This window comes from Heloderma suspectum, chromosome 4, assembly GCF_057233095.1.
Source record: "Heloderma suspectum isolate Gila_16-S chromosome 4, 16-S_ref, whole genome shotgun sequence".
Classification (NCBI taxonomy): domain Eukaryota; kingdom Metazoa; phylum Chordata; class Lepidosauria; order Squamata; family Helodermatidae; genus Heloderma; species Heloderma suspectum.
Genome location: NC_139461.1, coordinates 214,579,897 through 214,598,755, shown reverse-complemented (window position 1 = coordinate 214,598,755; position 18,859 = coordinate 214,579,897). Strand labels below are relative to the sequence as shown.

The 18,859-nt window shown below is 42.8% G+C and overlaps 1 protein-coding gene across 3 annotated transcripts in view; it reads right to left on the bottom strand.

Annotated features, from left to right (window-relative positions):
* The window catches only part of NEGR1 (neuronal growth regulator 1), a 791,297-nt gene that overhangs the window by 100,833 nt on the left and 671,605 nt on the right, over nt 1-18,859 (bottom strand). The window contains exon 7 of one of the 3 annotated variants that reach the window (XM_084852228.1): nt 7,915-7,953. The exons of the other annotated variants lie outside the window; for them this stretch is intronic. Within the exon in view, the coding sequence (XP_084708354.1) occupies nt 7,915-7,953 (39 nt within the window). The remainder of the gene's footprint in view (nt 1-7,914; nt 7,954-18,859) is intronic. 3 annotated transcript variants of the gene reach the window in all.

The following is an 18,859-nucleotide window of genomic DNA, read 5'->3' as shown; positions in this document are numbered from 1 at the left end:
TTATGGTAAATTACAAGAAAATAGTTTAAGGATGTGAGTCTTGCCCACATACTCATTAGTGTCCAGTGCACTCCTAAAATGGTGGAGCTAAAAACCTTGGGTATAACCACTCTGAAATTCATCCTTGATTGTCCATGTCTGTGTGGAGTACTGATTTTCCATTTGCAATTGGTGAGGAAAGACAAAGACCAGATTCAGATGACATGGTGTGGCTCATCATGTATTATTTAACCCATGACAAGCCACAGTGCCCACAGGCACCAGGTTGAATATGCAAACCCTGCTCGGGGTGGGGTGGGGCAGGGAGTGGCCGTTGTGTGAACCTGATGAGTGCGGGTTATGCGAGGGTTGCTTGACACTCGCATAACCCACACTCACCAGGTTCACATGACAACACTCGAGCGGGGGTTGTGTATTCAAAATACTGGCCGCATGCACCCCACACATGCCACAGCTTCACCGTTGGTTATTTGAAGAACCCATGGTGGGCTGTTATGTCATGAGAACAACCCCAAAGACTTCCCAAGGGGAGAGACTTGAACTCAGCTTTCCCCACACAAGTTCAATTAGCCTGGCTTGCGTTGTCTAAAATTCCTTGTGTGAAGACATTTTATTTACCTGAGGTAAAAGTTAGATGTTTTTATGTTTTGTTTTATGGCAGTGACTAATGTGTGAAGAGTTAGGTCTACATAGATTGTGTCTTTTATGTTGGCTAGGGCTAGAGAAGTGGCTCTAGCCAAAGTTTGAATGTTATGCTGGCAGTCTGCCAACTAATAAGCAACCATTTTGTTGCTTGTTGTTAGCAAGGAGATGGCTATGTTTGGTGAGGTTTCTGTCTTTTACACAAGTGTGTAGAATCAAAATGTGGTCATATGTGACTGGTTAACTTGTGGACATTCTAGTCAAAGTTATTGGTGATTGATTGATTGATTTCTATACCGCTCAATAGCTGAAGCTCTCTGGGCGGTTCACAAATATTAAAACCAAAAAGCACAGGATAAAACAATATAAAATATAAAAGCATTAAAAACCACAACATTTGAGTCCAGTGGTGCTGCTGGGAATTCTATCCCCAAAAGAGCTAATTGGCTGGAGGATCCTGGCTGGAGGGAATATATGGACAAGTTCAGTACTGTCCCAAACACCGGAGGGAACCAGGTTGGGGAAGGTTCATCTAGAGCAGGGGTGTCACCCCCTGGTATCCCCCCCACAAATTTTGAAAAATATTTAAAAAATAAGTGGTGCCTGTAGCAACTATGGAGCTCCAAAAAAGCCAAATTTGTTTTATAGCTCTTCAGAGTGGTTCGTCACTGAATTTTGGTGGAAAGCTAGCTATTTCCACTTGTATTTTGGGGGGAGGGGTCATGGACCGCACAGCATCTGACAGACTGTGTGGCACCCCATTCATTGTGGGGCCCCAGGGGTCCAAAAAGGCCTCTGGAAGTGATCTAGAGGTATAGCACCTCCAAATATGAATGCTACACTTAGCTATAATTAGACATGACTTTTTTCTAAGCCATTCAATCCAGGTGCAGTGAGCCGGGTGCTCTCCAGTTATTTTTGAATATAATACCCATAAGACCCAGCCAGCATGGACAATAGTGAGGATTGTGGGTACTGTAGTCCTAAACATCTGGAGAACAGCAGGTTGCCTATCCCTGAATTTATTAAATCTAATCTGATAACCAACACCACATTTTATGGTGGTGATTTCACTAAGCTAACTATACGTTCTGTAAAGGACTGAACCAGAGATTGGAGTTTGAAAAACCATTCGCAAATCACATGGGGTGGGGCTGCACCCACTGGCCTTGCCCCTGCCAGCTCCACCACCCACACAGCCCATGCATCAGGAGGAGGCCTGGAGAAGGGCGCCTGCTCTATGCACAGAGGCTCCTTCCATGATGTGGAACCCCGACCATGCAGGGTTGCACATGCCAGTGGAGGGCTATGTGCACAGACTAGGCTCCCTTCTTCCAGTGTGCAGACAGCAGGTGGGGGCGGGGGGTGGCTGGCAGGTGATGTGGAGGCAGGGCCAGCAGGTGCCACCCCATTCTCCCACTCAATGTAATTGTAACTGTGTGATTTAGAGCACATGAATAGGGCTTAGAGCATCACACACACCAAAATAAAGAGAAAAAGGGCCGCCTTCCCAACTGCAGCCAATCACCCTTTCCCTGATTATTTATTCATTACATTTATATCCCACCTTTTTTCCTCTTAAGGAATCCAAGGCAGTGTACACAATCCTCTTCCTCCATGTCATCCACACAACAACAACCCTGTGAAGTAGGTTGGGCTGAGAGTCAGTGACTGGCCCATAGTCACCCAGTGAGCTTCCATGGCCAAATGGGGACTAAAACCTGGATCTCCCAACTCCCAGTCCAACACTCTCACTACTGCACCACACTGGCTCTTCCTTTTAGAAGTAGAAGGAACAAAATGACTACCTTGTTGATGATGGTTAATGCTGCTACTGAAGACTGGATTGGAGCTGGGAAAGGATAGATTAATTGATTCTCTCAATTTTCTTGTTGTTGTTGTTGTTGTTGTTCAGTCATGTCCGACTCTTCGTGACCCCATGGACCATAGCACGCCAGGCCTTCCTGTCCTGCGCTCTCTCCCAGAGTGTGCTCAAGTCCATATTCACTGCATCAGTGATGCTATCTAGCCATCTCATCCTCTGCCGTCCCTTTCTCCTTTCTCCTTTTGCCTTCAATCTTTCAATTCTGTCAATATGCTTGATAAATATAAATATTTTGGGCTGTGTGCAAATGAATCAATAGCAATGTTACTGATTAAAAACTGTTGGTGAAAAACAGATAAATTGATAGTGTCTTTGTGGAATTACAATTGCTTGTATGGAGAGGAGAGAATAATGTATCAGTTAATAGAGTCTGGTATTTACTGACTGAAAAGCAACACATAATAATCTGTATAGAAATAATAACCCTGGCATCTGCATACAGATGGCCAGGGAAACTTACTTAGAAAGCCCAGGCATTTGTCAGTGGTCACTGAATATGACTGGATTTCTGTTGTGCATTTGCTCCTGCTGAGAGTACTGGGAGGGGCAGTACTGGTATTATTATTAGATGTGTTATCATTGTTTTAATATTGTTTATTGAAGGGGAGGACAACCTCCATTTTGTGGGTCTAATCTACCTTCCAGATGTTGCCCATCCAGCCCACTTGGGCTCCACCTGTGGGCCACTCCCACTCCAACACCCTCCCCTCCCAAAGCTTTGCTCCTACTGGCTTTGTGAGGAGGCGAGGAGAAGAATCCCCTTCTTAACTCTGATCTGTGGGAGATGAGTGGTGCACACGGGAATCCCCTTGTTATCTCCAAACAGAGATTGGAGATCACAAGAGGATTGGGGAGGGGTGGCCATTGTTTCACCTGCCTGCGTCCTCTTCCCAATGGGAGAAGGCAAAGCACCTTCACTGCATATGGGCCTTCTCTGATGTGGGAAGAGTGTGCAGCAAAAGTGCAAAACCAGTTCCTGGCAGATGTGCCAGGGTCATCCTCCTGCTGTGCCTGCCTGGAACCTAAAGCTACACCTGCCTTGCATCCTCTTCCCAATATCCACAAGTTAACCAATCATATCTGCCCAAATATTTGGCTTCCTTTACCGGCTGCCTCCCTTCAAGCAGCTCACAGCGTAACCTGCCGATGTAAGAGACTGGTTAAGGTGAGGAGGATTGGGCACAGCCTTCCAACCTCTCCTGTCTCTCACTGGCCATTTGCAGAATCATGTAACTTATGAGTGGCTCTTTTTTCCTTGATTTGCCTATGATCCCATGATGAAGCCCATAATGTCCCATGTATTATGAAGCGAGCTACAGAATTCTCAACAGTGTCTGACTTACACATAGCCATATTTTACACATGATGACTGTAGCATGTAGCCAGGCTCTTAGAGAGAAGGGGTGTAAATAAGAACATAAGAAGAACTGTGTTGTATCAGACCAAAGGCATATCTAGTCCAGCATTCTGTTCCCACAGTAGCCAACCAGATGTCTATGGGAAGCTGACATAAGCACAATAGCACCCTCCTTCTTAGTAAATTCCTTAGTAAACTGGTATCAAGAGGCATGCTGCCTCATACTGGAGATAATATATAGCCATGATGACTAGTAGCTATTGATAGCCTTATTCTCCATGAATTTGTCTAATCCCCCTTTAATGCTGACCAAATTGGTGGTCATTACTAAAATTTGTGTTAGCAAATTCCATAGACTGACTGCACGCTGTGTGAAGAAGTATTTTACCTGTCCTGAATCTCCCACTATTCAGCTTTATGGGACAACCCTTCTTTCTAATATTAAGAGATAGGGAGAAAACATTTTCTTACCAACTTTCTCCATGCATAATTGCATGCATCTCTGTCATGTTCCCCTTTATTCACTTTTTCTAAGTTAAAGAGCCCTAAACTTTGTCACCTTTCCTCATAGAGAGTTGAATTGCACCAGCCCACTGATCATTTTAGTCACCCTTTTCTGCAGCTTTTCCAGCTCTACGACATCCTTTCTGAGATGCGGTGAGCAGAACTGTACACAGTATAGATTTGTATAAAGACATGATGATATTATATTTTCAGTTTGTTCTCCTAATGATGCCCAACATGGAATTTGCCTTTTTCACAGCTGCTGTACACTGGATCAATCCTTTCATCAAGCCATCCAGCACAAGTTCCCTTTTGTAGCCAGTTACCACCATCTCAGACTCCATCACCATATATCTGAAGTTGTGATTTTTTGCACCAAAGTGCATGATTTTATACTTTCTTACATTGAGCCACAATTGCCATTTTGATGCCCATTCCCCAGTTTGGAGAGATCCTTTTGGGGTGGCCAATGGTGGCCCACTTCATAAACCATTTGGCACTGAGCCAACAATGTTGCTCTCTAGTGCTCAGGTGGGGATTCTCTCTCACATGTTACTGAAAGATTTTGTGGGTCTCCCCTTGTCAATACTATACTGTTTAGATTTGCTATGACCTTTGGTCAAACCAACCAACCTGCTACTGACTGAAACGTTTTAGGCAGCTGAGGGGCAGTGGGCGGGGGGGGGGATTAAAACTATAAAAAGAGTGCCCCAGGACACAACATACCTTGTCCTGTGAAATATTTTCAGTTATTTTACAGTTAGGACCACTTTCTTAACAAGAATATCAACAAAAAAATTGATTCACAACAAGTGTATAAGTGATGTTCCAATGGCTACACTGGTGAAATCAGGTTTTATAGCAAAGAGTGATAACAGCATGTAAAAATGAAAAGAAAAAATTCCTAGCAAGCTATATGCAGGTAGTAGGCTGGCCATATGTCCTACTTTATAGAGGACAGTCCTGTGTTTGAAGGTTTCCTGTCCTCTGTTTGAAGGGATGTCCACTTTAAAAGTAGGGATGTACGAAAGTCCCTTACCTGAACCTGAAGCTTGATTCGCGGTGGGGGGGAGGTGCTCCGTCCCTCCCCCCGAAATTCTGGCCGGGGCGGAGGCGCCCCGTCCCTCCCCCCCAAAATTCTGGCCGGGGGGGAGGCGCCCTGTCCCTCCCCCCCAAAATTCTGGCCAGGGGGGAGGCCCCTGTCCCTCCAGCTGCGAATCCTCCTGTTATACCGGGACGCAAATGGCGGCGGCCATAGTCGCCGCCGTTTGCGTCCCTGCAGTCAGCCGTGATAGGCTACGTAAATGTTTACGTAGCCTATCACAGCTGAGTGAAAAAAAAAACACCGCGCGTACGCAAATGGCGGCGCCCATGGCGCCGCCATTTGCGTATGCGCTTTTTTTTTCTTTTTCACTCAGCTGTGATAGGCTACGTAAACATTTATGTAGCCTATCACGGTGTTTTTTAAAAATCTAGCTGTGATAGGCTACGTAAATCTTTACATAGCCTATCACGTTTGTTTGTTTTTTAACTTGGAAATGGTGGCGGCGGCAGCCGGTCGGAAGACCGGCCGCTGCAGCTGCCGCTGCCACCCCGCCACCGGAGCCGCCACCGCCAGGGACATTCGCACAAGGTAAGTCCCGTCCCGGGGGGCAGGGGGGGCAGACCGTTTCTCCACCAATTTTGCGGGCCCGAATGCGCTGGCATTCGGCCTCCCCGAGATTCATGGAGAAATTCTCTGACATCCCTATTTAAAAGATGAAGAACCTTAAGAAGGGACAGCGGGGGCCCATCAACAGTTAGCACCTGGACAGAAGACTGCTACATAGGCCCCCTGGTCACAGTCTTCCCCACTATGGTGAAATGTATTGCATTTCTATCTAAGTGATAGCAATTATTTCTAAATGTGCATACATAGATGGAAATTAGCATATGCAAATTTTATACAAATATCTGCCCTCCTTTGTCCTCTTTTTGGTGATGCATTTTGGTGGGGGTAATGCATAAGTGGCCAGCCACCCTAGCAAACAGGGCCCAAGCAATATGGGCCCCCTCCAACACACATACCACAATCCCCTACATACAATCTCATGGTTTGCATTTATAGTCAGACATGGCAGTATGTATGTATAATAGACATTTACTGGCATATGTTTGGGGCCTGTTCATTCTGCCTGTTTCACTGGCTTCCACTGTCCCTGGATTGGCCTCAGTTATTTTTCATCATGGTTATAAGGTTGCAGCCTTGGGTTTCCAGGGTAAAGTGTACCCTTTCCCCACCCGCATGCTTGGGCCCTGTATCAGAAGTGAGACGAGAACACCAGACCAATCCCAAGCACGTGTTGAAGTTGGTTAGTCATGTGGCTATGCTGTACACAGCATGGATGACACTGAAAACACATGAGCAACTCTACAGAAGCAGTGGGAACCTCAGTCTTTACAGTTCCAACTATATATCTTCAAAGAGGTGTACATTTCTATAGTAAAGATCACCATACTTCAAAAGTCTGTGCAAGCAATGTTTTTGTATTAGGTTGAGCCACCCTATCAGACTCGTACTGTTTTGGTTCGGAATTGCAAGAAATATGTGTTTCTTCGGGGTGGAGTCTGTTTCCACAATTCTGTTTCTGTTGGAGACTGGGAAAGAAAGATTTTCCTGAAGCAGTTAGTAAAAATTATATGCTCTAGCGGTGTTTATATGTTGTATCAATGCACTTCTAGCAGGGCTAAAGAGCCTCTATATGTGCTATCGACAGAAATGATTTATTATTTATTTATTTAAAATATTGGTTGGCCAACTTTCAGGGCAGAAGCCCTCCCAAGGCGGCTTACAGCAATAAAATACATAAAATAGGATGTAAAGGAAATAACACAATATCCCTTAAGGACCAAGGAATGATTCTGGGTTTCTACTAATAGGGTATCAAGGCAAATGTACTGAAATGCTACATCTCTCTCTGATTCTTTAAGTCAAAATTCATAAAATTCCTTCTCTATATTGTGATATTTTTCCCCTTGTGGGTTTATCATGTGAAAACCTTTTTCTTGGCAGAAAATGCACTCTATCATTAATATAGTCCTGCATCTAGTAGTAGATGTTACAACACAGCATTCACGAAAGAAAAGCCAAAACCCCCCCACACACAAATGCCTTACTTCTAGCAAAACAGCCAATAATCAATTTACCACAGATAATACCACAAAGGGAATATAAAAGCAAAGGCATTTCACCACTAGGCCAACACTGTATGCATCTGCTGTGTGATCTTTGGAACAGAGGGAAACAGAGAAGCGCTTTCATAAAAGAACTCTACCAAGGCAGAATAGAATTTGCCCTAAGAGCAGCACAAACTGTGAATGCACAAAGATGGGAAAGAGACAATTCAGCAGTACCAGAAGCAATACTGCTCAACATCCACTGGATGTATACTGGAGATGACAACATATATGTCGTCATTCCTTGGAGAGAGACACAGAGAAAGAGAGAGTACCCAGGCATACTTCGGGGGTGTATGTGGATACTGACCTGGGCTTGAGACAGGACTAGTAGTAGGCTCAATAATTTCTACAAAAAGGGAAAAGGAAGGGAAAAAAAGAACATTTGGATATTAATCACATATGGAAGACAAATACAAAATGAGACAGTCAACAGTCATGCAACAGACACTCATGAGGCTAACTTAGGAAACAAACAAACCCCACCAGAACCATCCACATGTTCTGTGAAAACCATGCAGTAAGCAGGAACTGTGTTCATGGATGAAACGCAGCAACGTCTTTATGCATGCATCACTAAGACTCAAGATTCAGAATACAACACTCTGATTGACAAATTTCAGCCAAGCTGCCTTTGCAGACCTACCCTTGAAGCTCTCAAAGATAGTTGTCTGGTAGAGTACTGAAATCAGCATACAAAACACACCTTAAGAGCCATATTTTACTGTGAATGCACTTACAGATATAACCTCTGCTCACAAAAAGGCTTAACAAATTGCTGCATCTGCCCATATGAAAATATCCATGTGTGCAAGGTAGCATTTATTACCAAGGAGCAAAATGCTTAAAATAAACAAAAATAGAAACACACTTTCCCATTGGTATAACAGAATGAATGTTTAAAACAAGCTATATGCAGAATCACAGCCATTCTGCAAGTCATATAACAAACCATTAATTTTAGGTCTTCTCAGTAAACAGGAACTATTTCTGCTTTAATAATGCTAAACAAATCCTATCAGAATTTATAAAAGCAGAGAAGCACAAACTGACAGCACTATTTTCAAACAGAAATCTAATTGTCCTCAAACACATTTGCTTGGAATTAAATCACGGTAGTTAGTGGAATGTAAAGTATGTATCCTTATGTTTGTGGTGTGCTATTTTAGATGTTGCAGTATTTTCTGCATTTACTGCCTGATGTAGCATATTCAATCCAAAACCAAGTCAACATACAACTCAAAGAGAGGAATTCAAATGACCATTTCTGTAAAATGCTGCTATATTTGCAACGATGAAAAGTAAAAATTGTGCATCATTATACTTCAAGCACTTAATTTTTTTGGTAGAATACACTCTTTGAGATCTCAAAAAATAAAATAAATCCCCCTTCTCCTATAAATTAGCACATTTGTGTTTTTTTTAAAAATGGAAAATGATTTTGGATTGGCACTTCTTAGATAATTATGCTATCTGAAGACCTTGACCTGCAATGCAGTAACTTCACAATTCCTTTGAGAAGCTAAAATGCTTGCCCTTTGAAAGGCTATTATTTCATATCATATACTGTCAATCATACAACCAAGGATTGAAGCTACAGTATTAATTCTCCCACCATTTTGCTCAGATAGCTCATAGTTACTCTTATGCTGAATTTAAAAACCATAGCATTTCTGTAGATCTGAATTCAAGCATCGCTCTGTTATAGGGTAAAAAGCAGTTAAGAGGTATTTAATTTTCACTCACACTTAGCACACATTAGGCTTTCTTGGGGAGTTAACCTACCCATTAGTGCTTATTAGAATTATGTATAAATGCTGATGTGAAGGAACAATTCTTCTACTTCTCAGGAGAGGAAATATCCCTGTAAATTAAGACAAGATTTGAAATAATAGGAGTCCTATTCCTTCCCTAAGACATCCAGACAATACAGAAGTGATCCTGGCCAATAGCCCAGGACTACTAAACCTCAAGGAACTGTACCTCAAGTACAATAGTAAATTCAATAGATCCAGCACATAGAATAGTTACCATCCAGTACAGAAAAGAATGTGGGCTGAATCCAGAGTTACACAGAGTGGACCTTCATGAGCTAGATGATCCTTCAGGAAGGGAAGCGGGATAATTTTGTTTGGTCCACATTTTTAAGTGAACCAACCAAATCCACACTTCCCAGACTAAAATGCAGATAGGAACACAGTTAACTTTCCGATTCCACAATTCTCCAAATTTTGCAATGCAGTTGTCAACTCAAAATTGCGTACAAAAATGCATATATTATGGAAAGATACATACAAAATGCACGCAAAATGTGTACGTTAGGCAAATATATGTACAAAACAGCATATTATTAGGAAAGGAGGCATACAAAATGTGTATATTAGGGAACATTGAGTACAAAAATAAATGCAATTTTTGTGTCTTTTAAAAAATTTGCCGAATTATATGGAAATATGATGGAATGGACTTATGATTGAACATATGCAAATCTGACTCAAACCGGATATGGAGTGATTCATACATCCCTGCCTGCAGGCAGAAGTAGGGGGAGGCAATTTTCACTGATCCTCCCCCCCCACAGTACCTTCTACCCCCCAAAAATTGCTCTGGAGGGTTGGAGAGCCTTACAGAGTAGTGTTTGAGGTGGTGCTTCAGGGTGCAGGGAGAAGGAGGAATCGCTGAAAATCACCCCGCTTCCTCCAATGGAGAGACTCTGCTGCATCCCAGTTCTTTTTGCCAATATAAGGAGCCCTTCCCTTTGCAAAGGTCAACTCTGGGTCCCATTAATTGAAAGATATATGTAAACACCTAAACCTGCAATTCTATGCACACTTACTTGAAGAACCCATTGAACAAACTGGTAGCCACTTCTGAATAACAGACTCTTGTGGCACATTAGAATCCATGAAAAGTTATGCTACAGCCAATCTGATGATATTTAACATTCCACAAGCCTCTTTGTTGTTTTTGCTGTAACAGACTAACGTGGGTATGCCTCTGGAAGTTGTTACTTCTGAATAAGCATTCATAGGATCACATTGCATGTGATCCTGGCTCATTTTTCTGGTTTGTTAACCAACATTAAGGCAGAGTTCTCAGCTTTAGATATACTGGGGAACTCTGATGTAATACAAACCAGGATGTAGAGTGTACCTCCTAATGTCCAATCTAAATCCTTTGCAGCTTGCGCCCATTGCTCATTCTCTATATATCTAAGGGCCTGTTCATACATTACTAGTTTTTCCCATATGGAGATGATCTGTGGAGGAAAATGCATGTGAAGTGTAATGTGGGTGTGGTGGTGCAAGGGTCTTCATATTAGGGGTGGACGAAAGTCTCTTACCCTTTCTCGCAGCTTGTTCGCGGTGGGGGGGAGGCGCTTCGCTGGTCCCCCCGCGAAGTTCAGGCCGGGGGGGAGGCTTCCCGCCTCGCCCGGCCGAAATTCAGGCCGGGGAGGAGGCGCCTCGCCTCTCCCGGCCGCGAACGCGAAAGTAAAAAAAAACAAAAATGCCCCCTGATAGGCTACGTGACGATTCACCTAGCCTATCACGGCTAGATCTGCAAAGTCAGCCATGATAGGCTATGTGAATCGTCACGTAGCCTATCAGGGGGCGTGTTTTTTTTTTCCTTTCATTGCAATGGCGGCGGCGGCAGCCAGTCGAAAGACCGGCTGCTGCTCCCGCCCCGCTCGAACACCCGCCGAACCGCCGGCCGGACCAGCTACCGGGAGGGACATTCAGTAAAGGTAAGTCCCGTCCGGGGGGGGGGGTGCGGGGTGCGGGGGGGTGCGGAGGATTTCTCCCCGAAACCTGTTCAGGGGGCCGAACACGTTGGCACTCGGCCCCCCGAAGTTTCGGGGAGAAATTCTCCGCCATCCCTACTTCATATCATGAAAACATGCAGCTGCTTGTACTAACTAGAGCTGTCCACAAGTGGCCTCTTGAAATTCTCCACCTAAGTTGTGGGCAGAGAGATTTGGGAGACAATTTCACCAAATTTCTGCAGGGGGAGGAGACATTGTCAACTGTTTCTCCCAGATAGGGCTCCCTATTGGCAGGGCTTGTAGCACAGCTTCTTTCTTTTTTCCTAAGGGGTTCGGGGATTTCTGTCCTGCAGTGGCATCAACTTTCTTGGCAGGTTGGCCCCCAGTTTGCATCCACAACAATGCAGGTGGGGGCAGTGTTGTGTCTAGCTCCTGGGATGAGGTGGAGCTGCCAAAATCTGCCCTCCAGTTTCCTGAAAGTTTTCTCCCCCCCCCAAAAAAAGCTTCTATTGTTCTGCCTCATTCAGGATATTTTATAATTTATTTTTGTGGTATTTTTGAGCTTACCTAATCACAGCTAGCCCCCCAGGCTGCCTGCACATCCTGATCTGAAAAAGCCCTGTGGGAAGAATTACCTCATGTTGCCTTAAACTGGGCTTTAATTGAAGTGTAGGAAGCTGAGGAGGCTGCAGGTGGCCAGAGAGATGACTGTACAATGAAAAGCAGGACACTTGCGCTCACTCCTCAGCCACCTCCTAAGTAAGGTAAGTCCAAGAAACCCAAACCCAACCCATGAGAAGTTCTCCAAAATTTCTTCATCGTTGAATTTCTTCTGGAAAGGAATTTCTCTTCTATCAAATTGAACTTAAAAATTCAAAAAAATGTGGGAGAAATTTTCGGCACAGCACTAGCATTAATTGCCCTTGCATGCATGCAGTGGCTTGCTGCATGAAAAACAATGGACACATTAGAGTAAACATATATAGAAAAATGGTAAAATGTGACATGGCATGGGAAGCTCTGCTACAGATGCTCTAAAGCCCTTCACAGAGAGAATTCCTATGGATGCAGTCACATAGAATCATGTTGACAGCTGCTGCTTCTAAGCAGCAAATTGCAATTTTGTAAGCACATGGAGGATTGGATTTGTTACTCACCATGCTCATTTTGTCATCAGGAAACAGTACCCATGAGCATGCTTGCTCCAGATCACAGGTACTTTCTTCACACTGCAGTGTCAATGGAATACTCTGCAGGGAGGGTTTTTACAACATTCAAACAAGGCCAGGTTGGGGTTGGTGGTTGCCCTGACATACTAGGGGGATGAAAGGTTTTAACTCTGCATAGAGCAAAGCCAAGGTGAAGTTCATTAACAAAAATGATTGTAGAAAAATGTGTCTTCTAGTTCTTCTAAATCATTATTGTGGTCAATGGAACTAAGGTGAAATTAGTTGAGGAACAAAAGCAATTCTATTGCCAGAAAGAATCCAAATAACCAAAACATGGTGTAGTACTATGGCCAAGGATTCTTGGAAGTACTATTACTTATTGCTCTATTTTTTAAAAAGTTGATTTGGGATCTATCAAGTCTACCCAGATCATTCCACTCATCTGTTCTCTAGGTCCCCAGAAAATGTGGCTATCTTTATTTTAAAAGCATTATTCGATGATGAAAATGATGATGACATGAATGATCTCTCTTGCTGTTCTGAGATAACATGGTCTTGTTTTTGTCATATTGAAAAAGTTACTCTCCCCACTGCTTTCTTCCTAGAAGCTATAGGGTAGGTTTAATACAGCAAGCGCCAGCCTTGCAATATTGAGCAAAGTTATTCTGCTTGTCATAATAATCTATATAAATAAATAAATAAATCCACAGAATCAGTTTCCATAAGGATGTTTTAGGGAAAGAAAATTGCTTGCTTTTACCTGTAAATAGAATCTTTGAAAATAAACTTCTGTGCATTCATACATTCTTGACTCACAACTCATAACCTTCCAGAATCATCAAGACTGATAGAGAGTTTCCACTCATTCCAAATCCTGGTATGGAAAGTTCTGGAATCTGCCATGCTTTCAATACATTTGCTTGAGTATTGTAACTCTTTCACACAAAACAATCTTAAGTTGTGAACGGAACATGCATGCATAAGAAATGTTATGAAGGCTTAAAACTACAAATGCAGTGCCACTATAAGCAAAACCTATATGCACAAAAACATCCTGACCTATTACCTAAATTTAGGACCTAAAACAAGGAATTGGTATTGAATGAATTACATGCAACTGAAATCCAATGAATTTAAAACTGGGAGCTAGATTTTCTACAGAAAATTGATGTTCAGGATCAAGAAACTGGACTCTTTTTCCCTCTTGCACTTTGCACATGACTGGGCACCTGAAGAAGGGTTGGATGTGCCTGATCTCATCTGATCTCGGAAGCTAAGCAGGGTCAGCCATGGTTAGTACTTGGATGGGAGACCGCCTGGGAATCAGGCTACCTGCATTGAGGAGGGGGTTGGGCTCGATGGTCTTGTAGGCCCCTTCCAACCCTATGATTCTATGATTCAAATGAGCAGATGGTGTGAATTCTCAGAGGCATCTTTTAAATAATTTCACTTACAGATGTGAAACTTTCCATTAAAAACAGCATAGTGGATTTTATCAAAGCACTATATGTATTATCCAGCCTAGTCTTTTAGGTCTGAAGAAAGAAGAAGGATTTTCCAGGCCCCCTTTGGAGAAAGTTGTATATAAAATGGAAACCTTGCAGAGTCACCTTAATGCCAGACCAATAAATTAATACCATGAGAAATTATATGTTGTTTCTGGCAATCAAACGTTCTGCAATGATCCATGCTATAAAGACATTCGGAACTAATTACTTCGATGAACATAAGGAAGTCATTATATTTGTCCTTCTCAATGAAAATATTATTACTACATTCACTTAATATTGTTGTGACTTTTATATACTTTGCCAGAATAATAACTATAATACATAGTTAGAAAACAGATTACAGAACATTACAGAAAAAAATGTTCCATTGACCACTGAAAAATCTATAAAAACAAGCTTTCAAAACAGATTCAAATGTGAATATAATTTGCCAAAAGGGCCACAGATACACTGGCTACACTAGAATAATCTCAGAGTGTTTAAACACTACACAGATTGCCAAGGTTACCAAAGCAAAACAGAGTATAAAAGGACCATTAATCACAGTAACTGGCAATCAGTAAAGACAGTTCTCATACAACTTGTAATCTTAAATTCTCGGTTTGGTGTAAAGAATATTGAGAATCTGTAAAGATGTTTAAAAGGAGTAAACAACTAGTCAAAAAGCACATCACAAGGCCTTACATTCTTGCCTGTCCCTTACCAATTTCTTCACTGGACATCTCAACCATCAGAAACAAGTGTTTAATTTTTGAGCCTGCCAACCATGGGAAATAGTTGCCATAAAACGAAAGTATACACAACTTGCCAAACTTTCTATATTCATTCAGTAGTAAAGAAAAAAGAAAAAAGGCTTTTAAATTCAGCATATTTCTGCTAAAAGAATGATGTTCTGACAAAGAAATGGTGAGAATTCTAGATCACTACTTATGTGAACATAGGGACACGAATGTAGATTTTTTATTTTTTTAAAAACTACTTTAATATAAAAAGCCGTTCATAACCTCCATGGCATTTAATCTGTCATGCGTTAAGGCTTCTATCTTATTTTTCATAGGGGACATATTAATTTTCAATTGTTCCATTACAACCACTCACACAACCTTGTAACAATTTCCCATGTTCTTAGCTTAGTATATCAAAAGCAACTAGATATGAGATATAATATATGAGATATGATAAGGGGAGGTCATAGAATAATAGAATAGCAGGGTTGGAAGGGGCCTATAAGACCATTGAGTCCAAGCCCCTGCTCAGTTGCAGACATTCCTTCACTTTTTATTCACTTTTGTTTCTACAAGTTGAGGTACCCCAATGAAAATCCAGATGGGTAACCATGTTGCTCTTTATTTATTCTGCAATACGTTTGTCAGTTGTATTTCCCCAAATTAAATGATTCAATCAAAATAAGTTTTGTAAAACATAACAGCATTTACTACACTATTGGTATTATTACGAACTAGGATGCAGACAAACTGGAGAGGGTTCAGAGGAGGGCAACAAAGATGATCAGGGGACTGGAAACAAAGCCCTATGAAGAGAGACTGAAAGAACTGGGCATATTTAGCCTTCAGAAGAGAAGACTGAGGGGAGATATGATAGCACTCTTCAAGTACTTGAAAGGTGGTCATAGAGAGGAAGGCCAGGATCTCTTCTTGATCATCCCAGAGTGCAGGACATGGAATAATAGGCTCAAGTTACAGGAAGCCAGATTCCGGCTGAACATCAGGAAAAACTTCCTGACTGTAAGAGCAATACGACAATGGAACCAATTACCTGGGGAGGTGGTGGGCTCTCCCACACTGGAGGCCTTCAAGACGAGGCTGGACAGCCATTTGTCAGGGATGCTCTGACTTGGATTCCTGCATTGAGCAGGGGGTTGGACTCGATGGCCTTGTAGGCCCCTTCCAACCCTACTATTCTATGATTCTATGAATAATAGAAAAAGCAATCCACCCCCCATCCCCCACTGGCTTGGATACATAGAGGACTAAGCATACATTAAAGAGCATCTGCATATACCCAGCTGACTTTCCATTCGGTGGTAGCCCCTTGTACCTTACGATGTGCCACTTTGGATACCCTCAAACCTTCAGGGGGCAGGCCCATAGCTGGCCACAAAGTTCTGGGGTGGGGGCAAAAAAAGTAGGGGGAGGCAGTTATTCTGGTCTTCAGGCCTTTTAAATACAAAATTATAAACTGTTTTTATTTAACCCTTATTTTCGTAACTATACTGCAGTTTATGTCCATTCAAACATTTTCACTAAGCAACTTCAACAATTGTTAATGGTTCTTGCTGCCAATTAAGAAAAAAGATAAAAAATCAAGAATAATCCACTAGTAGAAAATCAAGAATAAGATAGAACAGGAAAATTCTTATCATATAATCATAGAGTTGGAAAGGGCCATTTAAGCCATCAGGTCCAACCCCCTGCTCAGTTGAGGAATCCAGTTTAAGGCATCCCTGACAGAAGGCTGTCCAGTCTCTGCTTGAATACCTCCCGAGATGGAGATCCCACCACCTCCCTAAGCAGTCGGTTCCATTGTCTGACTGCTCTGACCCTTATGAAGTTTTTCCTGATGTTTTCCTTCCTGTAATATAAGCCTGTTAGTTCGTGTCCTGCAGTCTTGGATGAGAAAGAACAGGTTGCAGTCCTCTGTGTGACAACCCTTTAGTTATCTCAAAAGTGCTATCACATCTCCCCTCAGTCTGCTCTTCACAAGGCTAAACATACCCAGTTCCTTCAATCTTTCTCTGAATTTTTTCCAAGTTATCTGAATCTTTCTTAAAGTGTGGTCTCCAGAACTGGACACAGTATTTGAGTTGAGGTCTGACCAGTGCAGAGTAGAGTGGAACTATTACTTCCCATGATTTTGAAACTATACTTCTGTTGATGCAACCTAAAATTGCATTTGCCTTTTTTGCAGGCACATTACACTGTAATTACATATTCTGCTTGTGATCAACTACAATTCCAAGATCCTTTTCACATGTACTACTGTCAATCCAGGTATTCCCCATTAGGGATGTATGATGGACTCCCTTACCTGGAGTCCATGGGGGGTCCACGGGGGGGGGGGGAGGAGATCCATCCCTCCCTCCCGGAATCCTCGCTGGCTGGCTCTACTCCACGGCGAGTCCACGGAGCTGCCAGCCGGCTCCAGCCACTGGCGGACTTCCGGCCGCTGGGATGCAAATGGCATCCGGCATAGTGGACGCCATTTGCATCCCTGCTCTTTGCTGTGATAGGCTACGTAAACTTTACATAGCCTATCATGGCAAAGGGCAGGGATGCAAATGGCGTAGCAGACGCTATTTGCGTCCCTGCTATTTGCTGTGATAGGCTACGTAAAGATTTATGTAGCCTATCAAGGCAAAGAGAAGGGATGTAAATGGCGTCTGCTATGCCGGACGCCATTTTCTTCCGCAGGACGGCAGCAGACGGATCGGACCTGGCCGGTGGCAGGTAGGATCCATTCCAGGGCAACTTCACAGGGTGGTGGAGGTGGGTGGTCCACTCCGCCATGGACTCTGAGGGGTCTGTTCCGCCACGGACTCCGAGGGGCTTCTCATTGGAGTCCGTGGCAAAATTCTCTAACATCCCTATTCCCCATGTTATACCTGTGCATTATATTTCTTTTTCCCAAATGAAGAAATTTGCACTTGTCTCTGTTACACTTTATTCTGTTTTTTTCTGCCCAGTCTTATAAACTGTCAAGTTCATTTTGAATTTTTTTTCTGTCTTCTAAGGTTTTAGCTATCCCATCCAATTTTGTGTCATCTGCAAATCTGATAAGCTTCCCCGCAGCCACCTCTTGAACTCCTCTTCCTGTTGGGTTTTGCTGCCATTGAATCCTACTTATCAAGGCTTTGAATTGATTAAAATCAGCTTTCCAGAAATCCAAGGGAGTTTATGAAGATGTTTTGATGGTGCTTCATTGTCAGCAGATTCATATGCTTCCACGTCTGCTTCAAAAGTGTTGTTGAAAACGGTATCATTTTGCATTTCTTCAAACTGCCTCCTGTGAAGGTGAGGCCTACAGAGGCAAAGGAAAAGGGTCAGGCTTGGAGGCCTGGGGTTTTCTGTTGGGAGGGGTTATCCTTGAGAGGAGCAGTTTCATTTTCCCAGTTAAGTTCCAGTTTCATTTCCCAGGTTAAGTTTCATTTCTTCAGGATTGAAACAGTACTTTTGGTTTTGAGGGAAGAGGGTATATAAAGAGAGTGAGAGAGCCTGTCAGAGCAGAGTCATTAGACCAGAGCCTGCATAGGGAGCAGGAAGAAGCAGCCTGGAAAAGTCAAAGTGCAGCTAGGGTAAAAGAACGTGCGTTCTGCAACTTTAATGTTCTTTTAATGCCTTTTGTACTACTCAGCTCTATTGTGTAAATATGTTTTACTGTGATATGCTTGCTTTAATTTACCAGTAAAGTGTTGTGGTTAAACTCCAAATATCTGGTGTGTCAATCACCGCATGTTCACAGCCTAAACCCACGTTACTTGGAAGGGGATGTTTAAAAGAAGGAAGGTGGGACTCTTAAGGAGGCAAGAGATCCTTAAGGAGGATCTCAGGGGGTCCAGGTCATAGGTGGAACCCTGACACCACTGAACACAGTCAATAAGTTTCAATGCTGCCCCAATATCCAGATTCTTCTGCTGCAGCAGTGATGTTACAGGTTTACAATATCCCAGTACTTTCAGCATCATTTCAGTAAGAAAGGGAAAAGAAAGACTACTGTTCTGATTGAGCAGTCCAATGGGTTCAGTTTTTAGATGACAATTTTTTTCACAAGGAGAAGATTCACTGATTTGAATGT